We start from the raw sequence: 23,691 nt of genomic DNA, 5'->3' as shown, positions 1-23,691 counted from the left end.
GATTTGAACGTTAATGATTTATCTGTTTATTTTAGCCCCTTGGGTCCCTGAGATCCTATTCATTATTTTTTTTAATTTTTATTTGATTTATTTATTATTGTATAGAGACAGAGAGAAATTGAGAGGGATGGGGGAGGTAGAGAAGGAGAGAAAAAGAGAGACACCTGCAGCTCTACTTCACCACTCCTGAAGCTTTCCACCTGCAGGTGGGACCAGAGGCCTGAACCTGGGTACTTGTACACTCTAGTGTGTGCAATCAGTTGCACCACCACCTGGCCCCCTATTCATTATTTTCAGTCTACTCTCTTTCTCTCTAGTCCATACTGGGATTAGGTAATTTTCTACCATTCTGTCTTCAAGTTCACTGATTATTTCATCCATCTCTCCCTTCAGCAGTTGAGTTTTTGTATTGGTTGAATGGAACTGATTTTTTTAGTTTAAATTCTAAATTTTTCAATTTGGTTCTTTTTGCATGGTTTATTTCTTTGCTAGCCTTTTTTTAAAATTTTGCACCGAAGTAGCTTTGTTGTATAACATTCTGTAGGCTTGAGTTGTACATCATTATAATCAATAGATAGATAGATAGATAGATAGATAGATGTGCTACATTGTATTCATTATCAAAAAGCTAGTTTCCAGTCTACATCACACAATTGACAAACTTTTATAGATTTACCAACCTTCAAAGACCTTTTTTTCAGTTTATTTAATATTTTGATAGCTCCTTTAAAATATTGGTCAGATAATTTCTACATATCTGTGTTCCAGCTCAATAATAAGCCACATTGTTTTTTTTTCACTCAGTTCTCTATTATACTATACTGCTATGACAAGAACTCTTCAACTGAAGTATGGATGTTTGGGGGCATTAAGCTAAGAAATTCTTGTGCTTCTGTTTCTCTGGCTTTCTACTGTACCACGTTAGCAAGAGAAGAAGGAAAACTGAGTCATTACCAGGTGGGAGTACCAATCCAGGTTTTCCACTCAACCTCTACTGAAACTTCAGGAGGGAAGGGATTTTCATTAAAGCTGAGAAGCAGTGAAAGTTCTTGCTTCTCAAGTAGACTTCAGTGCTACTTTCATGACTGTTGTTTTTTTAGTGCTCCCAGTTGAATTTTTTTTTGATACCATGGTGGCAAGAATGATTGTTGGTGAAAAGTCCTGATATTTCTCTAGGTCTCCTCTCTTACCACCCAGTTGGGAGGGAATGAGTGCTTCCTCACTACAAAGTGAGATTAGACATCTTACTTAACCCATCTTGGTTCTACTTACATTGGGGAAGGAGTCCTCCACCATCTTGTCAGGAATGAAAGTTCATAGTGCCTGCCTGACTTCTCAGACATCACAATCTGTCAAGTAAAGACTCACGAATCCTACTTGTTGCTTTTGTGGTTTGGGACTGTGAGTAGTTTTTATTATGGTGTCAAGGAAAAAAAAAAGCTATTATTGACTTAATTTTTTAAAGATATGCTTGTTTGCTTACTTGTTTTTTGTTTGTTTTTCATAAGAGAGACAGGGCATTGTGCTGGCATGTGTGATGCTGGGTATTGATCTCAGGATCTTTGCCTGCAAGTCAGGCACACTTCCTGCTGCAACACTTCACAGGCAGTCTTGCTATGCTGTCCTTGTTTTGAATCATTGACTGGAAAAAGTAGTCTTCTGCTGAAGATTTTTTTAATCTTATGCATTGGTAATTCTGAATTACAGGTTTATACAACAGTAACCCTGGTATGTATATAACTATATACATGCTATATGCATGTAGATGGAACACTCCCGCACTCTTGTCTCCTTTTTTACAGCCCAAGGATCATAGTTGCCAACTACTCAGATTCTCCTCTTTCACCCTTCAGTGTCTTCTTAAGTTTTCTGTACATAAAGTGTTTTTAGTTGTACTCAGCAGGAGGGTAAAGCAAAAGAATAGATAGCTATTGCAGCTTCCTCAGAACAGATCTCCAAGGTGGAGTATTTTAAATACCAAGGTTGACATGTTTTACATTGTAATTGAATCTTTTTAAACACCCAAAGACTTTGATTTCTTTTATCTATTTGTTTCTAAGTGCATTTCTCATGCATGCAATCATAATCTGGTTTGTGTAGATGCAAAAAAATAGAATTTCAATATCATCTCATAGTGAAAGTGTCATTTATTTTCAGCCAAGAAGATATCAAGATGATGTGCAGTTTCTTAATAAGTAAATTAGAAGTAAAAAAAATCATAATAGATATAGCAATGTGATAAAAAGAATAGAAAAAAATAAATATTTAAGTATAGCTCTATTTTGAATGACAAAAGCTAAATCAACATCAATATTTTGGGTTCTTTTTTACACATGGATAACTATCTATTTGCCTAGTATACAAGACTTTTCATTATATTATAATCACATTTAATCAAAGAACAAAAGAAACTAATTTTATTTGAATTTTATGTCCTGGGGACTATTATGACAATGCTCTCTTCTTTGGGCACACTTAATCCTTTTTATATTACCAAACTCTTCAATGAACATAATCCAAATTTTCCTACATTTCCCTGAATTGTATTTAGGTGAAGTTCTCCAATTCCTTTCATTTACTTCCTTTCAAAATAAAGTATAAAAATGCTAATACATGCAAGTGTCTCAGGATAATCTCAAAAACTATGTGTACAATAAAAGTTTCCAAACACAAAGAGGTATGATTCTATTTGTGTGAAATTCAAGAGCCAGAAAACTCATGGTATTGTTAGTAAAATCAGAGCATTACCCAGTTGGTGTTGTGGAAATGAGTGTAATAGTGACAAGGAAGTATTGAGAAAGAAGATTTGGGGATAGTAGAAACATTCATAGTCTTTAAAATATTCACACACCAGCTTAAGAATTAATATGCCATAATCTAACTACTTCAATATCATTTAAGTTGCATGACACATTTAACAGAATGTTACATGAGCACAAAGCTAAGAATATCAATGGCTTATGTCATTGAGGAAATAGTTCTCTGAACAGTCTTTTAAAGTTGCTTGTGATATGTGTATGCACCCACTGTATGGCATTTTGTTGAATTTAGGGATGCCATATTCAAAAATATGAGGATATCAAACATTGTGTCATGTATATTAAGCTACCCAGAGAATTAATGTTAAAGAGTAAAGTTTAAGGACTGAAGTGTAGACTGAGTATTTATGTAAAGTTCCTTCATTCCTTTTCGTTAATTTCTTTTCAAAGGTCTCCCATCATTCAAAAATCTTATCTCTAGAGTTCTGTTCTATAGCCTACCCTGGTAATGGATTCCTAGTTTCAGTTTATGGGAGCTGCAAAGGCAATACCTTAATTCAATCTTAAAAGATGACTTAATCATCAGAAGTGAGCAGGGACAGAAGACAGGAGGTCTAGGGCATTCCCGTGTTGTGTTAGCAAATTGGGTTAATGAATTAAAGAACTTAGTAGGGAAACCACCCACAATTTACTACAGTGTATCAACGCCTTGTTTGATTGTTTGTTTTCTTACTTATTTCACTCTGTTCCTTCCAAAATGCACTGTTATGAGGGTTTTGTTGTTGTTGTTGTTGTTGTTTGTTTGTTTGTTTCTTCATCTCTTCTGCAACTCTATTGCAGTCCTGTTCTGTTAGTATTCTCATTTTGGAGAGCAGTCTTCCAACCATTACTTTGAGGAGCTCATCAGGATGTCAAAGTCATTGTGTTGCATATGGTGTTTTCTACCAGAGGTTGTCTTGGTCCATAACTTCCCTATTATCAACTTCCTGCTCTTGACATATGACTAGTGCTAGTTAGACAGTGATCAAGTGTGCCTCTAGTAGTGGCATCTATGGCTGTGTGACGTTGGCAAGGTTATCATGGCTCAGGCCAGGCTACCCCTGGAGGCCCTTAAGTTACCCATATTATTATTAGAGAGAAGTAGAAATTCCCTGTGTACAACTTAAACTTTTCCTTCTTTATGAACTCACTTTAAAATAACAATGCCCAGACCAGCAAGATAGCTCACCTGCATAGTGTGTCCACTTTATCCTGATTATGGTACTGGTTCACATTCTTCCCCCTGCCCCCGACTCCTGCACTGGAAACAAACAAAAAAGACTCAGTGCTGTAGGCTCTCTTCCTGTTTCTATGTCTCTGTCACTTCCTCTCTCAGTTTATCTCCCTCTAACTATAAAAGGGGGGAAGAATGTGAACTAGTGTGGAAAATATTATTTCTAGAACCGAGAATTTTTTAAAAGAAAATGTGTAAAATATTTGTATACTCTTAATTATTTAGCATTCCTATAAGCTCCATCAAAGATGGGCTGAAAACAGTGAAATCACTATTTTTAATAGCTGAGTAGTATTCCATTGTGTATATAGACCACAACTTGCTCAGCCATTCATCTGTTGTTGGACACCTGGGTTGCTTCCAGGCTTTAGATATTACAAATTGTGCTGCTATGAACATAGGTATACACAAATCTTTTGGGATGGGTGTGTTGGGTTCCTTAGCGTATATCCCCAGGAGAGGAATTGCAGGATCATAAGGTAGGTCCATTTCTAGCCTTCTGAGAATTCTCCAGACATCTCTCCACAGGGGTTGGACCAATTTACATTCCCACCAGCAGTAAAGGAGGGTTCCTTTGTCCCTACAGCAGATTGAGCAACTTTAATGTGAAATCTTTTGTACATTATAAGATATTTAGTGATATTTCAGAATCATTATAGGAATGCTAAATAATTAAGAGTATACAAATATTTTACACATTTTCTTTTAAAAAATTCTCAGTTCTAGAAATAATATTTTCCACACAGTCCTATATTTATAGAAGTAACAGGGTTATGCAAATGAGTATGATTTAAAAAAATGTCAGGAAGAAGGAAGAATGCCCACTAAGTGACAAACAGTAAACTGGGTGCATCAAGAATTAGATCATTAATAATCTTCATAACAACCTTTCAAAAATATTCTACCTACTTTTACAGAGTAGTGGTAAGGTAGACCTTGCTGTTTTGTTAATCTTGCCAGGGCTTCACTGCTATGAGCTGACTTTTTCAGTTAATCATGTTAAGTGAAATAAGTCAGAAACAGAAGGATGAATATGGGATGATCTCACTCACAGGCAGAAGCTGAAAAACAAGATCAGAAGAGAAAACACAAGTAGAACCTGGACTGGAGTTGACGTATTGCACCATAGTAAAAGACTCTGGGGTGGGGGAAGTGGCTGCAGAGAATACAGGTCCAAAAAGGATGACAGAGGACCTAGTGGGGGTTGTACTGTTATGTGGAAAACTGAGAAATGTTATGCATGTACAAACTATTGTATTTACTGTGAATGTAAAACATTAATCCTCCAATAAAGGGAAAAAAAGTGCAGCTAAAAAAAATGAATAAATAAAATTGCTCAATCCAAAATGCCAGTTGTCCAGAGCATAGGAAAAATAAATAAAACGCTAAGTTAGTCCATCTTAGTAACCCAGGTAGCGATTAGTAGAGTTGCACATTATAGGAGGCATTCAAAGCTGTTAGAAATAATTTGAAGCCAATTGTCTGTAAGTAGATTTTATAAATTTACAGTGATAGAGTAAAAATTAAATTAGAAAGTTTTATGGCATACAGAAACTGGAAGATATCAGAGGTTTATGAATCTTAAATAATATGGGGAAACAGATTGCAGAATTCCATTTGTATTTAGCGATGACCAACTTAAAAGCTTAAGTTCTCTTAATCAGCAAGCTTTTTAATGAAATTCAACAGGATTTACTTTTGTATCAAAGAGACTCCCCTGATAATGAATATAGCCAAATGCAATTACAAGATCACAGGTAAGCAGAATACAATGCCTGGGCGGCATTCTGGGAAAGCAGTATATAGTTAATAATCCAGAATCTAGTGGCACTTTAATGAGAGGTTTAAATTGATTGGCCCTGAATCTCTCTCTCTCTCTCTTTTTTTTTTAATCAAAGTTCCTTACCTCTATTTTTGCTTCCAAACAATGAAGTGATAAGAGAGGATCAGAAGGAAAAAATTGTGATTAGGAAAATGTTGCTTCAAAGATAATTCAAGTGGCAAGCACATAACACAGGAAAAAAAGAGAGAGAAAGGCATGAACAATGGATAAATCTATAAAGCATTTAGCCACAGCTGGTAAGGACTTTGTATGGACAGAGGGGAGATGCTATAGAAAGTACCAGGGGCAATCAACCAGACCTAGATCCCTTTTTGTAGCTAAAACAGAGGAGGGAAGTCCAGAGCCTCAGAGTAATAACAAATCTCTTAACTTTTGTCCTTAGTGCAAAGGAAGAAGCTTTATTTTGCAGTGCTGTACAAAACAGAGAACAGGAGCCTCCCCTTCTTCTGCCTCATAGCCACTTCCCTAACAGTCCCCAAAAAAGTGAGATTGGAGATCTAATAACCTGGATTCCTGCCTCTACCAATGTTTTCTTTGTTCTTCCTCTTGATAAAAGAAGGTGACCAAAGGAATAAAATAAATAAATAAAGACCAGAGGAATAAACCAGTGCCTTACCATCCACTAGTTCCTCACCAGGATTTTTTTTTTCCTTATCAAGTAGAGTTAAGGTGCATAACAAAGAAAGAACATCATTTGAATGTATTTTTTAAGATTTATTTGTATTTTTTTTGTGTGTGAGAGAGACAGAGAGTAGAGCAGCACTTCACTCTGGTACAAGCAATGGCTGGGAATCAAACTCAGGATCTCATGCTTGTGAATCTAATGTTGTATCCACTATGCCACCCTAAAGAAATTTCACCCATGGTGCTCTGTTATATACTGAGGTGTATCCAAAAAGTAGGAAATGGACTGGACCATTTGGTGATTACTTTTCATAGTTTTGAGTGAATATAAGAATAAATATTAGTGTACTCTATTTTTAAGTGCTCATGAAACTGCTAAAATCACTTTGAACTTTTGCCAAAGATTAATCTTTGCTAAAGCCAAGAATGAGTCAGATTTTTCATAGTACCCTGTAGCCTAAAAATAAGACCCATAAGAACTCTAATACTGATGATTTTATTATCTTAGAATTTTATAGCTAGTGGCAACACATAACTTAAAGAGAAAAAAAAGCTAACCAATGGGACTACATTAAACTAAAGAGCTTCTGCACAACAAAAGGTACCACCACCAGAACAGAAAGACACCCGATGGCGTGGGAGGAGATCTTTACACAACACACAGTAGACAAAGGAATAATAACCTAAATAATAAAGAACTCATTAAACTCAACACACACACACACACACACACACACACACACACACACACACACCCAATTAGAAAATGGTGCCAGGACATAGACAGAAACTTAACTGAGGAAGAGATCCAGAGGCCAACAAATATCTAAAAAGGTGTTCAAAGTCACTGATCATCAGAGAAATGCAAATAAAGACAACAATGAGAGGGCTCAGTAGTGGTGCACCTGGTTGAGTGAACATATTACAATGCTCAAGGATCAGGGTTCAAGCCCTCAGTCCCTGCCTGAAGGGAAAAGCTTTGCAAGAGGTGAAGCAGTGATGCAGGTGTCTCTGTCCCTCTCCCTCTCTATCACCCCCTGTCCTCTTGATTTCTGGCTATTTCTATTCAATAAATAAATATAGATAATAACAAAACATGTATAAAAGGACAACAATGAGACACTATAATTATGAGAATAGCATTCATGAGAAAAAGCAGAAATGGCAAAAGTTGGAGATGTGGAGAAAAAGGACACTTCTTCATTGCTAGTTAGAGAGCAAAACTGGAGACTTATTAGGACACTAGGAATGGATTTATCCTACAACCCAGCAATTCCTCTTCTGGGGATTTAAGGAAACAGAAACATCTATCAGGAAAGATCTGTATGTACCTATGTTCATAGCAGCACAATTTTTAATCATCAGAACCTGGAAGTCACCCAGCTATCCAACAACAGATGAGTGGCTAAAACATTGTGATATATATATATTACTCAGCTGTTAAAAAATGATGACTTTGTCTTCTTTGCATCCTCTTGGATGAGACTCAATAACATCATCTTGAGTGAGATAAGCCAAAAAGAGAAGGACAAATATGAAATGACCTCATTCATTTCTGGAACTAAATAAAGTAGAGACAGGGAGGAAGAGCACAAAGTGAAATGTGGACTAGACATGGTGTATTGCACCAAAGCAAAGGACTCTGGGCAGGGAGAGAGAGTGAGGAGAGGAAGAAAACTTTTGGGGCCTGATACATAGTGAAATTGTATGCATTAACCCTCTTAATAAAAATAAATAAACAAATAAATAGGGGCAGGGGAGGAGAAGATGCAGTGAAATCAGAAATGAACATGATATATTGCATCAAAGCAAAGGACTCTGGGGAAGAAGGGAGAGGGAGAGGTGGAAGAGAATTTTGAAGTCCTGGTGCATAATAAAATTGTCAGAGACTGCACTGTAACTCAGTAACTCCTCTGGCTCCCCCCCACCCCTGACAATAAAATGAGGAAAAAAGACCAAAAAAGCTGACTTGATAACTTATTTAAGGTATATTGAAGTAATGACAAAAAGTCAATTCTGTGCCAGTGGTATTGTCATTTATCTCCCCATGATGTGGAGTAGTTATTGCACAAGTTTCCCTCCCCACCCCTGGTTCCTCTGAGTGAAGATCAGTGTGGGCCCACTACCCAGTGATGAGAAAGCTTCTTCCACATCAACTTTGCATGAAAACAGGGTGCTCATTTATTCCTGGAAATTGCAATGGAAGTTGAAGATATACCCAAACCAAACTTGTCCCCCTCTCCTTTTTCAGGAAGCTTTTTTACTGGTAGAAGAGTGGGAAGGGAGGCTCTGGACAACCAGGAACTGGATTTACAACTGAACAAAAAGAACCTCAAGGTTTAATATTACTCTGCCTCCTGGATCATGGCCTCCTGGATTTTGATGGACTCTTTTGGACTTTGTCCTCGACAAATCCTAATAGGTCTTAAAATACTGTTTATTATTTCTAAAGGTCAAAGGAGCAGGAATGAAGAGGGAGGGGAGGATGTGAATCCCTACTCCTTGTCCTTTTGTTTTCCAAACTGAATTTTAACATATTAGCTGCTGGCAAAGCATAGTCACCAACTGCCTTCAGCCCAATTTATCAACCTCAGGTCACTTCCTCTCTCCCATGATTATATAAACCCTGTTCTTTTGGGACCTTGGTTTCATGAGCCTGGTGACTAATTCTGTGATAAGATAATCATTATTTTATTCCTCACTATTTTATTCCATGCCCCTTCTCCTTAGTAGATAGCTACAATCTCCCAAAACATGTTTCCTCCCTCAAACCCAATTTAGAGACTTCCTAAGATTTTACCTGGATTCCCACTTTGTCTCCAAATATTTCTGTGATCATTAAATAGCCACCAGTATACTCTATGCTTTAAAATGTCTCACTCTTGTCTTTCATAAAGATCACTGTCATTAAAGAAAAACAGCTTCATTAGGATTATAACAGGAGCTCTTTTTGTGCACAGTGCCTTAACTTTGTGACTAAAGACTGCAACCTTTCTTAATGTTTCCTTTCCTGTGCTAAATGTTATCATGTAGGGTCAATACTCAGCCAAATCAATGCATGACTGAGATGTCATTGTGAATAATCTTATCACTCCTCTCAGGTTATGCCTTCAAGGATTCCCCAGAACTAGATTATTTTGGCTTAAAAAATTGCCAAAAAGAAAAATGTATTTGTTTCTTTCCACCAGCACTTGTAGTTTTGACAAATAGATTTTATATAGTTATGAAGGGATACCACATCATTCAGTCGGGGAGAATAGACATCAAGGACTTTGCTGTGTTTTTTTACAAGTAACAGTCTCAAGGGAGGTGTTTTTCCTGATCACATGATTTTCTTCTGATACATTTCCAAAAGGATGATGAATGTAATGTGTACAGCCCTAATACACTGTGACACTTGTTTTCAGAGTCCCACTTAGTTGCTTCTCTGTAATATGTTATTCTAACTAGTGCTAGACTTGGGTTATCATTTCAGATGTAAGAAAGAACTTTTTCTTACTTACAGACTCCATCAGTGGTAGAGAGGGCTCATGGGAGAGCATGTGTTTAAGATTCTGAGTTCAATCTCCAGAACCACCTAGAAAAGAAAAATTGTGCTCATGTACCACACTGTGAAATTTCTTTGATTTTTTTTTCCTTCTTAAAGAGATGGGGTTCAGTATGGGGGAAGATAGCATAATGGCTATGTAAACAGACTCTCATGTCTGAGATTCCTAGATCCTAAATTCAATTCTCTGCACCACCATAAGCCAGAGATGGCCCTTGGTTTGGAGAAAGAAGGAAGAAGAGGAGGATGGGGAGGAGGAAGAGAGAGTTCTTTTTTAAGATTTATTCATTTGCTAATTTTGAGAGGGCATTGCACAAGAACTCTGCAGTATGTTGACCTGTGATCAAACCTGGTACCTGAGGTATATAAACCAGTGCTCTACCACCAAACTCTCTGTCAGGCCTCAAAATGCAATGCTTATAGTAAAAGCTCAGTTTTCGAATGTTGGACTTTGAGTTAATGGAAAATAAACTACAAGTTGCCTGGTGCACATGCAAGTGGCATACATCCATTAATGAATGAAAGGCCAAAATCCTCTTTTTTCTATACCCAAAACAGCTTGTCTTACATTGTCCAGCAGTTAGCACATTTTATTCAAAAGAGAAAGTCAAGAAAAACCAGACAACACATTCATACTTAAGGGAGATAGGTATTATTCAAGTCAGGGACCCACACTAAAGTCAAGATCTATCCTATTGGAACATCTACTTGTATTTTTTGTTTGTTTGTTTGTTTGTTTTATTTTGTTTGTTTGTTTGTTTTATTTTTATTTAAGAAAAGATTAATTATCAAAACCATAGGGTAGGAGGGGTACAACTCCACACGATTCCCACCACCCAATCTCCATATCGCACCCCCTCCCCTGATAGCTTTCCCATTCTCTATCCCTCTGGGAGCATGGACCCAGGGTCATTGTGGGTTGCAGAAGATAGAAGGTCTGGCTTCTGTAATTGCTTCCCCGCTGAACATGGGAGTTGACTGGTCGGTCCATACCCCCAGTCTGCCTCTCTCTTTCCCTAGTAGGGTGTGTCTCTGGGGAAGCTGAGCTCCAGGACACATTGGTGGGGTCTTCAATCCAGGGAAGCCTGGCCAGCATCCTGATGGCATCTAGAACCTGATGACTGAAAAGAGAGTTAACTTACGAAGCCAAACAAATTGTTGAGCAATCATGGACCCAAAACTTGGAATAGTGGAGAGGAAGTGTTAGGGAGGTACTCACTGCAAACTCTAGTGTACTTCTGCTTTCAGGTATATATTTTGCAGTAGTTTACGGATACGTGTGAACATAAGCTCTCTCTCACAGAAACTGGTGTATATCTAGGTTTTGGGACTTTGTTAGAAAGTGAACCACCTGAGATGAAATTAGAGTATACTATGAAAGGAAAGGTCTCACCTGAGTAATGAAGCTGAAGAGTTGTCATTCCACATGTGAAGTCTCTGGACACAGTCTGAGGTGAAGCATGTTGAGGTGGCAATCGTTGCGTTGGTTAGGTTGTGATGGGCGGATGCAATATTATTTGGTATGGATTGGGAGAGGCATACGGGAAAGTGGGCCCTATCCAGGGGTTCCAGGACTGGGGAAGTAGAGGCTCTATAGTGGAGATGTGAGGTTCCTGCTGTCTTAGGGTTCAAAAAGACAATCGATAGTTAATGTTAACATCACATATTTGGTAATTGGGTTAACTTTGAAAAGTCCTTTTGTTATGGTTTGCTGTACAGTACCCAGTATCTTGTATATAGCTGTGCTATTGAATGCTTCTGATCTACTTGGTCTAGGCTTTTGAGAGAGTCTGCATATCAAATACACAGCCTATATATTAAAAAGATTCAGTTTGTGTTTTGAAAAACTTTGAGATAGATAATTGATTTTCCCCCTCTCATATTAATTAACTAGTGATTTATATGTCTACATTTTGCTAGGAATGTACATAAACACCATTCCTACCACCAAAAGACTGTGACCCATCCCTTTCACCCACTCCTACACCCCACTGGCCCAGGAAGCTGCATGTCTACACATCACCACAGGGTTTTTATTTTGGTGCCCTACTTACAGTTTGATCAGTTCCTGCTTTTAGTTTCCCTTTCAGATCTTCTTAGTCAGCTTCTGTTGATGAGTGGGATCATCCCATACTCATCTTTATCTTTCTGACTTAGCTCACTTAATATAATTCCATCTAGCTCTGTCCAAGATGGGTCAGCGAAGGTGGGTTCATTGTTCTTGATAGCTGCATAGTATTCCATTGAGTATATATACCACAGCTTTCTCAGCCACTCATCTGGTGTTGGGCACCTGGGTTGCTTCCAGGTTTTAGCTATTATGAATTGTGCTGCTATGAACATAGGAGTACACACCTCTTTTTGGTTGGGTGTTATGGAGTCCTTGGGGTATAACCCCAGGAGAGGAATTACTGGATCATATGGAAGGTCCATGTCTAGCCTTGTGAGAGTTTTCCAGACTGCTCTCCACAGAGGCTGTACCAATTTAAATTCCCACCAGCAATGTAAAAGGGTCCCTCTGTCCCCACAACCTCTCCAGCATTTGTTGCTGCTGTCCTTTTTGATTTATGCCATACTTACAGGAGTGAGGTGGTATCTTACTGTTGTCTTAATTTGCATTTCTCTGAAAATCAGTGACCTAGAGCAGTTTTTCATATATTTGTTAGCCTTTTGGATCTCCTCTGAGATGAATGTTTTGTTCATATCCTCTGCCCATTTTTGGATGGGGTCATTTGCTTTTTTGCGGCTAAGTTTGCTGCGCTCTTTATATATTTTGGTGATTAGTTTCTTGTCTGATGTATGGCATGTGAAGATCTTCTCCCATTCTGTGAGGGGTCTCTCTGTTTGTTTAATAGTTTCTTTGGCAGTGCAGAAGCTTTTCAATTTGGTGTAGTCCCATTGCTTTGTTTCTGCTTTAGTCTTCCTTGCAATTGGGTTTGATTCATCAAAGATGTCCTTGAGGTGTAGGTGGGAAAGTGTTATACCAATGTTTTCCGCTAAGTATTTGATTGTTTCTGGTCAGACATCTAGGTCTTAGATCCATTTGGAGTTGATTTTTGTTTCTGGTGAGAGAAAGTGGTTCAATTTCATTCTTCTGCGTGTTTCAACCCAGTTTTCCCAGCACCGTTTATTGAAGAGAGACTCCTTTTTCCATTTAATGCTTTGGGCCCCCTTATCAAAGATTAGATGTCCATAGGTGTGGGTATTTATTTCTGGGCTTTCAATTCTGTTCCACTGGTCTGTGTGCCTATTTTTGTTCCAGTACCATGCTGTTTTGATGATGATGGCTTTATAATATAGTTTAAGGTCTGGGCGTGTGATGCCTCCATTTCTGTTTCTTTTCCTCAAGATGGTTTTGGCAATTCTAGGTGTTTTCAGGTTCCAAATAAATAATTGTAGTGTTTGTTCTATTCTCTTAAAGAAGCTTGGTGGAACTTTGATGGGTATTGCATTAAATTTGTATATGGCTCTGGGGAGAATATTCATTTTGACGATATTTATTCTTCCAACCCATGAGCATGGGATATCTTTCCATTTCTTGGAATCAGTTTCTATTTCCTTGAGAAGTGACTCATAGTTTTCAGCATACAAGTCTTTCACTTCTTTGGTCAACTTTATTCCTAGGTATTTGATTGATTTTGCTGAAACAGTAAAGGGCAGTGATTTCTGGATGTCTTCTTCAGATTTACTGTTTGCATAAAGAAATGCCACTGATTTTTGTACATTGATTTTTATCCTGACACCTTGCTATATTGCCTAATAACTTCCAGTAATTTTCTGCTGGATTCTTTAGGTTTTTCTATGTATACTATCATATCATCTGCAAATAGTGAGAGCTTGACTTCTTCCCTTCCAATCTGTATTTCTTTGATTTCTTTCTCTTGCCTGATTGCTATGGCAAGAACTTCCAATACTATGTTGAAGAGTAACGGTGACAGTGGACAGCCCTGTCTAGTCCCCGATCTAAGGGGGAATGCTTTCAGCTTCTGTCCATTGAGTATGATGTTGGCTGTAGTTTTGCTATATATAGACTCCACTATCTTGAGGAATTTCCCATATATTCCCATTTTTTGTAGAGTTTTGAGCATGAATTTGTGTTGGATTTTGTCAAAGGCTTTCTCTGCATCTATTGAGATAATCATGTGGTTTTTGGCTTTGCTTTTTATTGATGTGGTGAATGACGTTGATTGACTTACAGATGTTGAACCAGCCTTGCATTCCTGGGATGAATCCCACTTGGTCATGATGAACAATCTTTTTGATATGTTGCAGTATCCGGTTGGCCAAGATCTTGTTTAATATTTTGGCAACTATGTTCATCAGTGATACTGGTCTGTAGTTTTCCTTTTTTGTTCTGTCCCTATCAGCTTTTGGTATCAGGATTGATGTTGGCTTCATAGAAGGTAGAAGGGAGTATTCCTGTTTCTTCAATCTTAAGGAAAAGCTTAAGAAATATGGGTACTAACTGTTTCCTGAAAGTTTTGTAGAATTCCTTTGTGAAGCCATCTGGTCCAGAACTTTTGTTGTTGGGAAGATTCTTAATAACGGTTTCAATTTCTTTGTCTGTGATTGGTGCATTTAGATTTTGTAGTTCTTCTTGGTTCAGTTTTGGATGGGCATATGCTTCTAGGAATTGTTCCATTTCTTCCAGATTCTCTAGCTTGGTGGCGTATATTTCTTTACAGAAGTTTCGTAAGATTCTCTGGATTTCTGTGGTGTCAGTTGTGATATCTCCTCCATCGTTTACAATTCTATTAAATTGAGTCTTCTCTCTTTTTGGTTGGTGAGTCTGGCTGGGGGTTTGTCAATTTTGTTTAATCTTTCAAAGAACCAACATTTGGCTTCATTGATCTTTTGTATGTATAGTTCTTTTATTTTTGATGTTGTTTATTTCTGCTCTAACTTTAGTGATTTCTGTCCTTCTGGTTGCTTTAGGGTTCCTTTGTTCCTCTTCCTCTAAGTCCTTGAGGTGTGCAGTAAGGTCGTTCATTTGAGCTTCTTCTTGGTGTTTAGTATGTGATTGTATGGCTATAAGTTTCCTTCTCAGTACTGCTTTAGCTGTGTCCCAAATATTTTGATAGGTTGTGTTTTCATTTTCATTTGTTTCCAGGAAAATTTGAATTTCCTGCTTGAGTGAGTCTCTGACCCAGTGGTTCTTAAGGAGAATGTTGTTTAGTTTCCAAATTCTGTGACTTTTAATAATTTTCTGTTTATTGTTAAATGTTAGTTTTACTCCACTGTGGTCTGAGAAGGTACTTGAGATGATTTCAATGCTCTTGAATTTATTGATGCTGTCTTTGTGGCCTAACATGTGGTCTATCCTTGAGTATATGTTATGTGGATTTGAAAAGAAGGTGTATTCCAGTTTTTTGGGGTGAAGGACTCTGAAATTGTCCAAGAGGTCTAGTCTGTCAATCTCCTCATTCAGTTCTCTTGTATCTTTATTTGTTCTCTGCTTTGTTGATCTAAGTGTGAGAGTGGGGTATTGAAGTCTCCCACTATTATTGTATTACTATTGATGTATTTTTGAAATTCTTTCAGTAGGTGCTTAATGTATTTAGATGGTCCCTCATTGGGTGCATAGATGTTAATAATTGTTAAGTCTTCTTGGCTGATTGATCCTCTAATCATTATGTAATGTCATTGCCTATATTTTATTACTTTATTTAATTTAAAATCTATCGTGTCTGAGATGAGAATGGCTCTTCCTCCCCTTTTTTGTGGTCCGTTAGCCTGTATGATAGTTTTCCATCCTTTCACTTTAAGTCTGTGTTTATCTTGTGACAGATGGGATTCTTGCAAGCAGCATATGGTTGGGTTATGTTTTCTGATCCATCCCCCCACTCTGTGCCTTTTGATGGGCGAGGTTAAGCCATTGACATTTATTGATATTATGGATTTAATGTATTGTAGTGCCATTGTTTTTAAAAAAATTTTTTTTGTTTGCTCTGATATATTGCAAGTATTATAGTGATGTTCTTGTTTATAAGAGGTCTTTTAGAACCTCTTTCAGGGCCAGCTTGGTGATGGTTGCCTCCTTTAACTGTTGCTTGTCTAAGAAGGTTTTGATCCCTCCATCTAGTTTGAATGAAAATCTAGCAGGATATATTATCCTTGGTTGAAACCCTTTTTCATTCAGGGCTCGATAGATACCTTTCCATTCCCTTCTGCTGTTAGAGTTTGAGTGGAGAAGTCTGCAGATAATCTTATGGGTTTTCCCTTGTATGTGACTTTTTGTTTCTCTCTTGCAGCCTTTAGGATCCTTTCTTTATCCTTATTTCTTCTCCTTGCGACTATGATGTGTCTTGGTGTTTTCAGGTCTGGGTTGATTCTGTTTGGTACTCTCAGGGCCTCTTGAATCTTGATGTCCTTTCTGTTATTCAGGTCTGGGAAGTTTTCTTCTATTATTTCCTCTAGAATGTTTGCTTCCCCTTCCTCTCTTTCTTCCTCTGGCAGGCCAATTATATGAATGTTACTTCTTTTGAGATCATCCCATATGTCTCTGTTGTTGTTTTCAGTGTCTCTCAATCTCTTTTTAAGCTCTTTCACCTCTTTCTTCGTTTTCTCTAACTCATCCTCTGTCTGACTAATTCTGGTTTCTGCTTCTATTAGTCTGCTTTCCCTTGCCTCAGCTTCTTTCTTCATTACAGCTATTTCAACTTTCAGTTTTCTAATTGCCTCAAGATAATCAGTATTTTCCTTGGGGGTCTCAACTGTTGTTTCCCTAATACTGCCATTCCTTTCCTCCAGTACTGTTTTCATTTCTGTGATTAATAAGTTTATTATTGCTTGCATACTTTTCTTATCTATGGTTACTTCTGGCTGATTTGTAGTTTTTTCTGTGCTCTGGTCTTCATTCATTGGAGTAGCAGTTTTATTTGTTTTTGATCTACCCATTTTTTTATTTATGTGTTTCTTTTTTTTATATATGCTCTGTTGTTCCTCAGTTGATGTGTCTTGAGTACAAGCAACACTGTACTAAATACCTTTATGACAATTGCACTCACCAATCTCAGGAGTTACTGTAGCAACTGAAGCAAGTATTGAAGCAGTTTAATCATTACCAGTTAGCCAAACAATATCTCCAGTCCGTGAAAAAATAGTAATCAAATCCCAGTGAATAAGAAAGAGAAAAGAAAGAAGGGATAGCAAGAATAGACAGTTATGCAAATCTACTATCCACTGTATATTCTAGGGGTAACAAGAGGGTAAAGGGAACTAGAGCAGAGATACACACATAGAGAGTCCAATTTCTTCCCCAAAATAATTCACAAATTCAGAAAGGCAAAGAAGAAGGAAGAAGTGTATGACAAGATAAAAAAAAAAGAAAGAAAGAAGGGACAAGAGAGAAAAAAGGGAAATGATAAGAAAAAGAGCTGTAATTAAAGAGCAGTGAAAGGAAAGGGTTTTTTTATTACTTTATTTTTAATTTAATTTAATTTAATTTTTTTGATTAGCTAGGAGGGGGAGGGAGGGGAGAGTCTGTAGAGGAGGTAGGATTAAGGAGACAAGTTCCTCCCACAATAGATAAGATGTCCACTACTCTAGCACTGAAATATATGCTAAGAGTTAATTCTGATCAACCTAAAGGGGGGGAAGATATATGCCTTTATATAATATTAATAGTAAAATAGAGCAGGGTAAAAAAAAATAATAAAAAATAAAAACCCTGTCCGAGATTACCTCAAACCTTGTGATCAGAGGCAGCTGATTGTTAAGAATGAGAAAAAAAAAAAAAAAACCTCAGGACTAGACAAGGATAGCTGAAATAGACAGTTATGCAAATCTACTATCCACTGTATATTTTAGGGGTGGCTAAAGGAGGAAGGGAAGTTGAGCAAAGACACTTGCAGTGAGAGTCCACACTGAATCAGAATTCTTCCCCAAAATAATTCCCAAATGTGTATCAGTGAATTCAAAAAAGCACACTGTTTGGTGGTGTGGGGGCTGGGGCCTGTGGCTTTGAAAGCTGTAGGATTAAGGAAGAAAGGATGACAAGAATGAGAAAAAGAAAAAAAAAGAAAGAGAGAAAAAAGAAAAAGATAAGAAAAAGAACAGTCATAAAAGAGCAGTGAAAGGAAAGGGTTTTTTTTTAAATTTATTTGTTTTTAATTATTTAATTAGCTATGCGGGGTGAGGTGGGGGGGTTGGCTACTTAGAAAGAAAAAAGGCCAGAGGTTTCAGAAGGGTATAGACTTAGAATGAATGATACTCCCTGGTGGGACAGGAATTTGGTAAAGAAAGAGGTTCCTAGCAGGGGAGCCTGCTAGGATCTAGTCCCCAGGGACTGGTTATGGGGGTTAGGGGGGAAGGGGGAGGAGGTATGCTTAAAAATTAAAAGGAAAAAAATTTATTTTCCCTTTTTTTCTAGTCTATTTCTTAACCCAAATTAAGTTATAGTCACCTCCTTGGTGTCACCTCTAGGACCCCTTATTGACTGGCCTACTAAAGGCAGAAAATCCTACCGTTTCCAGGAGATGTGGTCAGAGCTCAAGCCACTAGCAGCTTCTTTGTCCGCCATCTTCCGGGAACCCCTGCATCTACTTGTAAACTGCCTGCTTTTGAAAAAGCAATCTTTCCAACCCCATGAGGCCTGTACCCTTGCCTTTGCTTCATGTCTAAAGCATCTTTGTTTTGTTTCAGCTGGCAGGGTTCATCTATGCCTGTTATGTTGTGAAATGTATAACTGAAGAAGAGGACAGCTGTAAGTACTAAAGCTCTATTCTATTTCTTTCAAGTTCAAAGCATCTTCTGTTCTGCCTCCTTTCTAGCCTTCAGACTTCTCAGACAATAGCCCCACTACTTCATTAGGAATGGGAATGAGCCTTTCCTCATAAGGCTGAATTATTTTTCACAAACGTATCTACATATTGAAAAATGAAGCTCCTAGTTTGGAAAAAAAAAAGTTTTTCTTTCCTTTCATTGAAAGGGAATTTTAAAGTCTCCCATTTGTAATGATTATAGTAGAAGATGTAGAGGAAGGGAGTTGGGCAGTAACGCAGCCAGTTAAGCACATGTGGCACAAAGTGCAAAGACCGACTGGCTTAAGGATCCTGGTCTGAGCCCGGCTCCCCCCCTGTAGGTGAGTCGCTTCACAGGTGGTGAAGCAGGTCTTTAGGTATCTGTCTTTCTCTCCCTCTCTCTGTCTTCCCCTTCTGCTGGGCTAGCATGGGGGTGTCTCTTCCCGGATGTGTACTCTCTGGGTTGGAGAGAATGCAACCAGAGCCAGCCTGGGCTGCTACTAACTCAGCAACACGAGGAAGATGACTCAGGAACCAAACACATGATGCAAGGCAATGTCTTTATTGATCATAGAGCCAAGGCTTTTAAAAGGCAGACCTGAAGTGGCAAATCAGAAATAGAAATGTCTAGGAAAGGGGCAGAGAAAGGCAAAATGGGGTTGGGAAGGTAGAAACTTCCTTAGCAACTGTTGTTAGGGTTTTAACTGGTAGGATTAATACTACCCTGCAGGTAGGGAGGGTCTTGAGGGTAGAAAGACTATAGATCAAAGAAATGGAATGGGTGGGGATCTTTAAGGCAAAACAATGATTATGTAGATAGGCCATAGTATCAGGAATGCAGGGTGCCTTGTGAGGCTCCTCACAATTTCCCGACACCCTCTTCTCTCCATTTCTTTCTGTCCTATCCAACAATGATGACATGAATAACAACTACAGCAATAAACAACAAGGGCAACAAAAGGGAATAAATTTTTTAAAAAGAGTTCATTTTCAAAAAAAAAGATGTAGAGGAAGGATAGGTGTGATTTTAGAAGATTTTATTTAAGAAATCTTATTGGGTGTTCTTAATTAATCAGCTTAGTCCACAATTACAAATCCAAATAATTTTTAGTGTTTTCTAAAGTTCTCACAAGTATTGGTTTCAGATTAATAAAGAGTTTATATTGGGACCAGGCAGTGGTACACAGGTGTTGCACCGCACTGAGCTTACATAGTATGAAGTACAAGGACACCTGCAAGGATCCCAGTTCGAGCTCCTGGCTCCCCACCTGCAGAGGGGTCACTTCATAGGCAGTGAAGCATGCCTGCATTTGTCTATCTTTCTCTCTCCCTCTCTGTCAACCCCTTCTCTTTGCCCTATCTAAATAAATAAATAGCCATAGGAGCAGTGCATTCATAGTACAGGCACCACGCTCCAGCAATAACCCTGGAAGCAAAAAAAAAATTGTAATAATGAAACCAAATGTTAATATTTTCTCTTTTTTTCCTTGTAATTTGGTGTAAATAACTAAAATTTGGTATCACATGCTCAGGATTGAGTTTAAACACTTGGTTGAAATTTTAGACATGATACCTTCTTGTAAGCCTGAATAGCGCCATTGCTTCAGCTCTGTTAAAAGTGACAGATAGGTTTCAGTAAGGAGGATTGCATGAGGAAGATTGGATATGTTGCCTGAATGCAATAAAAAGATTTCCTCATATAGAATACATTTGTTCTTTGGGGGAAAAATGAATTTAGAATTATTTTTATTGGTCTCCAAAAATAATCAATCTTATTATTGAAATTTTGAAATGATGGCAGGTAGGGAAGAAGGACAGATTCACTGTTATATTATAGGATGACTTGAGGAAAAAAATCCAAAGAGAAATGTGTGTATGCCTTTTTCCACTTTCCAATCATACAGTATCAAGTGATTCATACTGAGAAATACTTAGTTATATCTGATATAAAATATTGTTCATAGATTGTATTATATTATGTATAAAGGGGATGATTGCCCTCTGCTCAACAAAATACACAGTCTCCTCAAAGCATCATCAAGTATTAGACTCTTTACATTCTTGCCGAGATGCATATCCCAGCATAAACCTGAACTGAATGCACCTCAAACAGTATCTTAGCAGTGTGAGAGGAATCCAATGGGGTTCTACTTGCATACCACCCACACAATGGGATTTAGCCAATTATAGCCCTGAAGACCCTCACTCCCAATCTTTTGAACATTAATGGAAAAGTTTCAAAACAACCATCTCAAGCATGAACATTTTAGGAAAGGACTTGCTGTCTCCAGCTTGAATGATTATATCAATCTTCATCTCTATGCTGCAACTTCCAGCCCCACCCTAAGGATGTAGACACTATTCAGGGACAGCAGGCAAGGCTCTTTGCCTATGGGGGTCCTTCAACCCACATCTATGCACACCCTGATGTTAGCTAGCCATCACTGAAGCCTGGGAGCAAAAAGGGCAAGAGAAGACAATGTACTTCTGACATGACTAACTGCACATAGCAGAGTTCTACTTGGATCAGAAGGTGGCAGGCATTCGGTTATAGGTTACAGAGCACAGAATTTAAGAACAACATAGTGTGTAAACAAGAAGGAGCTGACATGTTCTCAGCATATTTTCAGATAAATATACACAATCTTTTACCTCTAGAAACTTACCAGTTAATAGAGAAAAACATAACTCTATAGGAAATAGGAAATGGATCAGAACAGTTTCACAGAGAAGGTCACTTGAGATTGTTCTTGAAGATGGATAATACAATATCACTTCAATGTTTAAAGGTGAAAGGTCTATAGGTAATTGTCAGGCAGCTGAGGCAGCAGTAGGTCATCCCAGACCAGAAAACAAACAAAAAAAAAAAAAACAGACAAACAAACAAAATCAAAGTATGTAACAACTTCCTGTGTTAAGGGCAGAACAATGTAATTAATGTTACTAAATTACATTCTTTGTTAGAGATGAACCTAAAGAAGAATAAAAATTAGGACTTAAATGAGATAGTAGAAAAATGACTACAACAGAGGAATGAATTTACAGTTTATTTTATGCAGCACAACCACAAATGAATTGTCAATAATTAATAGAAGCAGAGTAATAGAAATGTGCTTTTGTATAAAAATCACCTTGATATCAGAATAAAGGAAAGATTTGCAAAGTGCAAGATTTTAAAAAGGTAGACTAACAGGAAACTATAAAAATAAAAGATATAAAGTGGTGAAAATCTGAACAAAAACCAGTTCTGGTTAAGATATATATATTTGCCTAATTGAGTAATTAGTGCTCTATGAGTAGTAGTGTGTAAAGTGAAGAAAATGCTGGCAGATTCCTGGGTTTCTGTACCCCAAATAACTTGTGATGCTACAAGTAAGTAGGTAGATGGAAATGTCATTTTCTGGAAGAAGAATGAAAGTTCACTAATTGGTTTACTTTGGAGAAGTTGAGTTTGAAGTGTCTTATGAACACAAAAGAGAAGTCATCTACTAAGCACTTTGTTTCATACAAAGAAATATTTGTACAAATAACAAGAAGAGCAAAAGTTACCTGGACTTTTCAGTATGTGGACTTTACAAGCTTTGCAAAGTCACTCAGATATTCCCAATTAACGCCTTTTTGTCAAATTCTATTGATGGAAAACCCACTGGGAGTAAAGGTTTTCTTATGCTATATATAATGGTTTATTTCACTTCATAATGATGCCAGCACATTTATATCTTCAGAAAAATTATTTATTCATGAAAAACTGATAAAGCAAGTCTCCTTAACAGATAAACAGTATCTCTTCAGAGTTACTCCACCAGAGATCCCAGAAATACAGGTTGCTGGCATAGGATATACTACTAAAAAAAATATTCCAAAGCAAGTAAGTTTGTTATTGAAAATACATTTAAAAAACATTTGCTTATTAATATTCTGTAATAACTAAGATAAAGAAAGGATGTTCATGTTGACCTAATCCATAGTATGTTTTAGCCATATTATGTTGAGTAAGGAATTGTGAGGACAAAAACAGATCAAGGAGAGAAACCAAACCACAAAGAGTTTTACAATACTCATAGTTCCTCAGTGAGAACACTCTGTCAGTTTGTCACAAAAGACAAATCAGAAAAAGCACCAGGTTGACTCATGAGGCAGAGAGAGAGAATAAAAGTTTGGATGAGCACCTTTATTGTGGTTGCCATAGAAAAGAATGGGTGAGGAAGTGTAAGCAGACTTACCACTGACTATTTTGAAAGTGGTACCCTGTGAAATTCATATTTACTGTGACTATTTAAGAGTGAGGCTTAAGGTTATCTGACGTCTTCAGATGCTTGGGGTGAGACTGGGTTTCCTTGGAAGCAGCCAGTGTTCATTTTTAAATGTCAGGAGATCAATTTACAGAATTCTGAGTTATGGATAATATAACTTGCACACATTTCAACACTAAACCTTTGTCATTAAAAATCTTGCTATTACAGAGAATTAGAATTCTAGGAAAATCATCTCAAGGAAATTTGTTTAAAGCAAGTTTTGGTCAAAGCCTTCTAAACCCAACAGCAGATTTTACTTTGCAAATATCTTTTACAAGATCAGATCAATCTTTCAAACACCTGATAAAATATTTTCCAAAAGACTTAAAAAAATAATGGATATACTTTTATATGTGTTTTGACCACAGTCCTGGAATTCCATTATTAATCCAAAACATTTTCCATAGAACACTTTTATAATTTTAATCCTTTTGCTTAAAGGGAAAGTTATAAACTGCTTTTAGATTTTTTTAACATGCAAGCATACTAATGTTTACCTTAGATATTCATGGGATTAATGAAACAACTTAGAAGTTCTCTGTTTGCATTGGGTGATTTCCATTTAAGTTCATTTACTTGTGGTCATTCACACACATGGACAAATATGGA

General features: G+C 37.4%; 2 protein-coding genes across 3 annotated transcripts in view; one reads left to right on the top strand and one right to left on the bottom strand.

Annotated features, from left to right (window-relative positions):
• The window catches only part of HDDC2 (HD domain containing 2), a 605,961-nt gene that overhangs the window by 102,121 nt on the left and 480,149 nt on the right, over positions 1 to 23,691 (bottom strand). The gene's annotated exons all lie outside the window — the stretch shown is intronic.
• NKAIN2 (sodium/potassium transporting ATPase interacting 2) overlaps positions 1 to 23,691 on the top strand; it is a 1,261,504-nt gene that overhangs the window by 1,199,633 nt on the left and 38,180 nt on the right. For both annotated transcript variants that reach the window (XR_009549596.1, XM_060190517.1), the window contains exon 5: positions 18,690 to 18,750. Coding sequence is in view for 1 of the 2 variants with exons in the window: in XM_060190517.1 (XP_060046500.1) it covers positions 18,690 to 18,750 (61 nt within the window). In the remaining variant the exon portion in view is untranslated. The remainder of the gene's footprint in view (positions 1 to 18,689; positions 18,751 to 23,691) is intronic.

Source organism: Erinaceus europaeus, chromosome 4, assembly GCF_950295315.1.
Source record: "Erinaceus europaeus chromosome 4, mEriEur2.1, whole genome shotgun sequence".
Lineage (NCBI taxonomy): Eukaryota > Metazoa > Chordata > Mammalia > Eulipotyphla > Erinaceidae > Erinaceus > Erinaceus europaeus.
The sequence above is the reverse complement of the archived record's forward strand: the minus strand, read 5'-3'. Positions and strand labels throughout refer to the sequence as shown.